At 48.1% G+C, this 7,682-nt stretch overlaps 1 protein-coding gene across 1 annotated transcript; it reads left to right on the top strand.

Moving 5' to 3' along the window:
- The first annotated feature begins 731 nt into the window (after positions 1 to 731).
- Positions 732 to 5,084, top strand: LOC125536128 (protein ALTERED PHOSPHATE STARVATION RESPONSE 1). Its single transcript, XM_048699271.2, has 4 exons — positions 732 to 2,124; positions 2,781 to 2,956; positions 3,215 to 3,438; positions 4,079 to 5,084. The coding sequence occupies exons 1-4, from the start codon at positions 1,128 to 1,130 to the stop codon at positions 4,866 to 4,868; spliced, it is 2,187 nt and encodes a 728-aa protein (XP_048555228.1). The 5' UTR covers positions 732 to 1,127; the 3' UTR covers positions 4,869 to 5,084.
- The last annotated feature ends 2,598 nt before the right edge of the window (positions 5,085 to 7,682 follow it).

The raw sequence follows: 7,682 nt of genomic DNA, 5'->3' as shown, positions 1-7,682 counted from the left end.
TGGCTTGTGGAGGAGTAATGACTATGAAGCTTGGTGATGACCCCAACTTTCTGTTTCTTCTCTGCGCCAATTTTATATCTTCGTGTGGGTGACCAGGACGGCCAGTGTTGCCTTATGTGGGCCATTGTGACGATTTAGCTAAGTTTTCTACCATCTTCCTCTTTAATAAATCAAGATCCTTAGGGACTGACTTAAAAAAAGTTACCCATTCCCAGTCACACTTAAAGTCATGTAGTACTGTACTCCCTCCGTTCCTTTATATAAGGTGTATTTATTTTTTGATAAAATTCCAGAATGTAAGGTGCATTTCTTCTAATTCCTCATAATTCCCTTGTTAGCCCTTCAGAAAAAGGGAAAATATCTTTCTCCTGATTGTCTGTATCTCTCCTTGTAGCTAAAGAAGGAAAGTATCTCTCTGTCGATTGCATGTATCTCATACTTTTCTCGACTAACTGATGCCACTAACAAATAAATTTGCCAAGGGTAATTTTGTCCTAACATGTCTATAATTCCATGCCTTAGTCACCGTATCGAAAATAATACACTTTACATAAAGGAACGGAGGGAGTATAGTACTCCTAGTCACACTTACGCTGCAGAAAACCTTTTTTTGCCCTAGTGGCATAATCAGTGGATCTGTGACACTTCGTCCAACACCGTTCGTTAATGGCAGTGACTCCTTGATATTTATCCAGTCAGCTAGGGTCACTCGTCACCGGTGACTGGCTCATGGAGTCATGGGTCAGAGAAGAACAGTTCCTGCATTTACCTGCCCATTGAGCGGCACACGGTGGCGCTGCTCCGTACTGGAGAGAAGATCTAAGCTAAAAAGCAGGACGTTCGAACGTGTCGCCCACCGCCGTGGCCCTCCACCTGTGATGCGATCCACTGGGCGACGACGGCGACCGTAGGCCTGCCTCCTTTGGAGCCCCCCCAGCTTTATTCCAAAGCACAAAAGCATCCGCCCGTCCACCCCCAAAAGAACCAGAATCCTCGTCACGCACAAGCGCACAACGCAACGCAAACCCCCCGCGCCAAGGAAACCAGAGCAGGCGGCGCCGTCGTCGTCGTCGTCGTCCGTGGGACGTGGGAGTGTGAGCCTGTGGGTGTGAGCGGAAGCCGCAGCCATGGGGTGCGGGCAGTCCAAGGAGGACGCGGACGGCGCCGTGGAGCGGTGCCGGGAGCGGAAGAACCTGCTGCGGGCGGCCGTGGAGGCGCGGCACGCGCTCTCGGGGGCGCACGCGGGCCACGCGGCCGCGCTCCGGAACGTCGGCGCCGCGCTCTCCGACTACGCCAGCGGCGAGGCGCACGAGGGCGCGCTGCGCCACTCCGCCTCGGCCGCCGCGGTCCTGTCCTCCGCCGGGGGCTCCGGCGCCGAGGCGGCCGCGCTCGCGCTCCCGCCGCCCCCGCCCCCGCCGGGCCCCCCCGAGGACGCCCCGTCGCTCGTCAGGTCCATGAGCGCGCCCGACCTGCCGCTCCCGCCGGCGATCAAGAAGAAGCCCTCCGGCGAGGCGCCCATCATGGAGGAGGAGGAGGATGAAGGTGAGGACGCGCGGCCTCCGGAACCGGAGGACGATGGCCAGCTCCAGCCCCCGCCACCGCCGCCACCGCCTCCGACGCAGCTGCCCGCGCCCACGCGTCCCCCGCCCTCCCTGCCGCCGGACACGAGGCGCAAGGGGGATTCCTGGAGCGAGATCATTTTCGGGTCCCCGGACGGCTTAACCGTCCCGCCACCCACTCTGGCACCCAGCGCAGCCACCGCCGCCTCGTGGGCAGCCGAGCGGGCGGAGGCCCCCGCGCCGCCGCCGCCTCCCCCCGAGCCAGAGGAACAGCCTCTGCGTCCACCGCCAGCGCCGCCCGCGGCCGCCGAGGACGTGGCCAAGGGCAAGAAGCCGATGGTCGAAGCCGTGGCGCGGAGGGCGGTGACACAGAAGGCCGCGAGGAGGCCGGAGGGCAAGAAAGGCAGGACGGTGGTGATGGCAGCGCCGGAGGCGGCGAGGCTCGGCGACATCCTTCGCGACCTCGACGATCATTTCCTCAAGGCATCGGACAGCGCACACGAGGTGTCCAAGATGCTGGAGGCGGCGCGGATGCACTACCACTCCAACTTCGCCGAAACGCGAGGTACCCACCCACCCCTCATCCATTTGGTCAGACCAAGAATTCACTCCACAATTCGAGCTAATAGACAATATCGATCAGTTTATCTTCTGTCGCTCTCATTGGCGGATAGCTTACGAGTACACGAGACATTCAATTTTGGAAACATAAACTTCTCTGCCTGAGCAAGTCTGCAGAGAAGTCCAAGACGTTTACTTCTATGCTGCTTACGGAACAAGTTTAACTGGTCGACACGATAGACTAAGACTTTCAATAGACCTTACTAATCAGCAATCTCAAGAACAACAAGATTGTTTTTTTAGGGTAATAACAACAAGATTGTTGCATCGTTGATTATTGGAATGAAACGAGGCAATGTTAATTATGGTTACAGTGGAGCCCCACTAATTTTTATCGGCTAAACGACAGAACAGGTAATCCATATAGGTTACACATGCATAGATTCAGGGGAATGATATTTTTTAGGGTCTACAATTAGGTAGTTCATTACTTGATTGTCTGTCTGTCTATACTCCATGATTGCCTTTTAACTTCAGTTGAGCAGTCTCCATCATGCTTGTTGTCAGGACCGCTTGAGTTGTGTTCTACAAGTACAGATTACACAATATTGAGAAGGAAATGACTAACCTTGGTTACTTCTATGCCATCCATCTTATTAGGATTTGTCGATCATTCTGCTAGAGTGATGCAAGTTATCACTTGGAACCGCTCATTTAAAGGGATACCACAACCGGAACAGGTGAAGAATGAGTTAGACGACGCCGAAGGCGAAACACACGCCACCGTTCTCGAGAAGCTGCTTGCATGGGAGAAAAAACTATCCCATGAAGTGAAGGTAAAAATCGAAAAGTAATTTCGGAACTCGGGCCCTAGGTAGCTCTTTGAAAGAAAAAAAATCAAAAACACTATCTTTTGATATATACATATATTTGTGTTATTCATGTATAAAACCACTGTAGTCATGATAACCCCATCCTCCTACCCATGTTATGTGTCCTAGGATGCTAAAACCATTTGAATTTTTCACGGTGCCATTCATTTCATTGTGTAAGCTGTTTTCGTCATACATCTGATGAGTTTGTCATTGACGCAGGAGTTTGAGGTTATCAAAATGGAATATCAACAAAAGCTAGCTTCTCTGAACAAGAAGAAGCAGCGTGGGGTCAGTTCTTCATCATTTGAGAGGACTAAATCTGCTGCTAGTCACTTGCATACAAGATATGTTGTCGATTTGCAAACAATGGAGTCCACGATTGCAGAGATTAACCGGCTGAGAGATCAACAACTATACCCAAAACTTCTTGAGCTTGTGAAGGGGTAAACCTTGCTTTTACTTCGCAATTTTGATGTCATTTATTCTATTCAAGTTTGTACATTTAAGCATGTTACTGATACCTCTTCATGGAACCTTCTATTTTGTTCCTGTATTTTCGTTTGAGTTACGGCATCTGGTAATTAAGTAGTGTTCTGCACCCAAGAACTCCCACTAAAATTATTAACATGTGCTCCCTCTGTAAACTAATATAAGAGCATTTAGATCACTAAAGTAGTGATCTAAACGCTTTTATATTAGTTTACGGAGGGAGTATATTGTTTAGTTTATTGTATGGTTTGCTGGTAAGCCAGTTGCTCAGTGTTTCAGTTTTTGACATGTTGGAACTTTATTTCATTCTTTCCTAATCAGGACAAGTCATATACATTTCCTGAAGATCCTCATTTCCTAAAGAAGCATCTAAATAGTCCATATATCCTTAATTTGTACAATACCGTTCATATATTTGTGTCAGAACCATGTTACATGGGAAAGTGAAGTTTCATCTAAAGTGTGTAATATTTTGGAATTTTTTTACTACCTCCTGTTATGAGTGTAAACTTCTCTGTAAGAGGAAACATTAGACCCGCAAAAAAAAACATTAGACTATGGAGCACTGAATAGTGTTAATTTTCTCACTGACAGGATGGGGCACATGTGGGACACAATGTACAAGAACCACAAAGCACAGTTCAAGATCATCTCCGAGCTCAAATCGTTCGATATCTCGGTTGCGGCACGGGAAACAAGCGAACAGCACAACGAAAGGACTGTGCAGCTATGGCAGGTCGTTCAGGAGTGGCACGCGCAGTACAGCAAGTTCATGGCGTCTCAGAAGGAGTACGTCGGAAACCTCTACAGCTGGATCAAGCTGAATGTGATCCCCATTGATACCAACCTGAAGTCCAACTCGTCGCAACCAGTCGAGACGACGCCTCCCATCAAGAGGCTTCTCCATGCTTGGCACGATAACCTCGCGAAGCTCCCCGACGAGGATGCTAGGAAGGCCATACACACATTTTCGGAGGTGGTGCACATAATCCTGGTGCACCAGGACGAGGAAATAAAGCTGAGGCAAAGGATTCAGGACACAAGGAAGGAGCATGAGAGGAAGAGCAGACAGTTCGAGGATTGGGCTCAGAAGTACATGGAGAAGAGAGCAGGGATTCCTCCGGAGGCCGGCAATCCCGACGGGACACGCGCCGACCCGCTCGCGGAGCGGAAGGCAGCCATGGAGAAGCTGGAGAATTCGCTGAAAGAACTGGAGGAGGCATACACGAAGCAATGCAAGGTGGTGAGGGAGAAATCCCTGAGCCTCCTACGGACAAACCTGCCCGAGCTGTTCCGCATCGTGTCGGAATTCTCCCTCCAGTCGGCGGCCATGTTCAAGGGTCTGTGGTCGATCTCGAACACGAATGACCAGCTGGATGATTGATCCGTGCTTGCTTGTTTAATTTCTTGTGTGGTGATTTTTGTGTTTATGTTGATAGGTTGTGCTGTTGTTGTATATTTAGTTCAAGTGCAAAAATGGGAAGATGGCTAGCCCTTGTTGTTTGGAGCTACGGTGTTGTAATGCATGTATATGTCTTGGATAGGAAATCACGCTTTTGTTTCAAATATCAACAATTTTGGTAGGTTTTACAACCTTTAACTTGCAGGACTATTGATTCGCATTTGTTCAGTGCTCAAAATGTTGATGAGATCATCTTTTTTTCAGTAAAGGGCATTTTCATGATACAACCATTGTGACAAAATACTCGGCCTCTGCATAACAAGGTGCACACGTCAACAAGTCCAAAGAACAGTGTAAAAGAACATCTTTTTACAAGAAAAAAAAGTAGCCTAGGATGTAGGAGGTCCCGTCCGAAACTACTACAGCTGGGTATTTCCCCCTTCCGGGTTTATTAGGCCCCTTGTATTTTGTGTTCAATTTTAATCAGATGTCACCAGAATTCACCCCTTACTCAGAAACAGTCATGATCTTCTCGGCCCATCATGACAGAGGCCATTCAGACCTGTATATTTCTAATCATATTATTTCATGAACTTCTTGAGCTCATCAAGTTTTGAAAGGATTGGTTTTTTTTTGAGAAATCTCGCATGCTTTATTGAATAACAGAGATGTTCATAGGTACAATAGTTGGGTCATGAGGAATGCCCAACCACACATGTCTGCCTATGCCTAAATTACATGCATGCTTTGCGAGATTGTGAGCCTCATAATTGAAATTCCTACGCTCAAAAATGATCTTGCAAGCAGAGAAACTAGCGCCGCGAGCTGATATTTCATGTGTGATCGTTGCGTTAGGACCACTTGTCCCTCTGTTTATGTCATTGACTACTCCCTCACAATCAGATGCCATGACCACGTCATGAACACCCAGATCATCCGCCAATGCGAGTCCCTCCCTGCAAGCAAAAGTTTCCAACATCATGGGATCGGTGACGCCGCCATAGACCATTGCTGATGATCCCAGGTAGTTGCCATTCTCGTCTGTGCAGAGTGCTGCTACTGCTCCCCCCCCCCCCCCCCCCCCCCCGCGCATGTTCCGGGCCAACGCTCCGTCGACATTAATCTTAACAGCACCTGACTCAGGTGCAAGCCAGCGCTGTGGCCGGGCCACCGCCGCACTTGGGCTGGACACCACTGAATTCCTTTTGAGCAAGTCTGCTAGAAAGTTGTTCACAAAAGATATGGTTTGCTGCGGCGCTTGAAAGATCGCTTCGTAAAGTGCTTTTCGACGTGCATACCAAACAGCCCATAATGTGACAACCATCGTCGTGAACTTGGAGTGGTCTAGCTTGATATATAACTCAAACAACCACCTCTTTGCACTTGGTTCTTCCAGTTCAGACATCGGTTCTTCCAGTTTTGAACGGATTGGTGGGCACAGAGGTATAGCCACAGAGGACGGAAGAGGCCCAACAACCATGGGGTGGCCCAAGCTTGCCCCTCAGAGTCCTTCGGCAATATAAGGCAGATCGCCATATTGGCGCACAAGCCCGACTCTAACTTCCATGTATCGTAGGTCTTTTGTATTATGCATGTATCAATCGGCTTTGGGGCTCCTATAACTCTTGCCACCTCCCAATAGGACCCTACTCATTGGATGTGATAACCTACACCACCCCTTGTACGTAACACAAGCCCTCTAGGTCTCATATGAGGCTAGATCAATCAATATACAGACAACTGAGAAGTAGGGCATTACCTTGATCCGAGGGCCTAAACCTAGGTAAAAAAATTCCTTGTGTGCACCATCCAGATTGCTGGCAAGTGCGCCACCCCATCATCAATACCGCGAGGAAAATACCATGACAAGGATTATCATGGACTAATAGTCCTGAAACCCAAAAAATCTAAAAGGAGTTTAGGACAAGTGAGGCTCTAAATTCACTCTTTTCGAGTGTGTAAATGACGTCAAAGTTTTCCAGATTAGTGATTAATTATTTGGCCGTTTGTTTTGCCCCTATGATGTACATACACCTACTCCCCAAAATCTTTTTGATCTAGTAACATTTCATCATCTTGAGAAACACTAAATTTAAGACAGTGCACACACACACACATTCACACAACACATATTGAAAACCGAAGTTTTTGAGTTTTAAGATTAAAGAAGCATCGACTAATCATAGACACCTTGTTGTTGATGTGAACTAACGAACAATCACCATACATCAAAAGAACATTCCACGTAAATTAGCTGACATCAAATTTGGGATTTAATCCCTTGTGTGTTGAAGGTACAACGACATTGCTAACCATCACGATCATTTTATTCTGCGGGGGATCTTTTTCTTTGCATAAAAGGACTGGGATCTATTGATCATATGACCAGTACATGCACCACTTAAAAATAAAGAAAATACATCAAGGTCGGGTCGGGGCGTCTTCTTCATACTGAATGGGCCGATGCACGCCACTATCGCAGCCTCTCCATCGCTGGAGCCAATCAAGTCCTTGTTGACCACAGACGGAAAGACTATCAAGGTCATGGTCATACCGGACCAGCGTCTTGGATAAAGAACCTTTTTTATATAGAAAGACTACCCTGGAGACCCATATATAGTATAAATGTGAGTACCAGGATTTGAAACCTGGTGGGAGGAGCCATGCTCCCACAACTCCACCACTGCTCCCAGAGGTGGTTCTCCTAAAGAAAGAATGGTTAATGAAGGAAGATTCACAAATCCAAGATCCCAACCTCACATGCCTCATGCCCAACTTGATGGAGAGGAGGCCAGA

The sequence above is a fragment of the Triticum urartu genome, chromosome 2A, assembly GCF_056163025.1.
Source record: "Triticum urartu cultivar PI428250 chromosome 2A, HENAU_Tu73, whole genome shotgun sequence".
Taxonomy (NCBI): Eukaryota; Viridiplantae; Streptophyta; class Magnoliopsida; order Poales; family Poaceae; genus Triticum; species Triticum urartu.
This window is presented reverse-complemented; position numbering and strand designations above follow the sequence as displayed.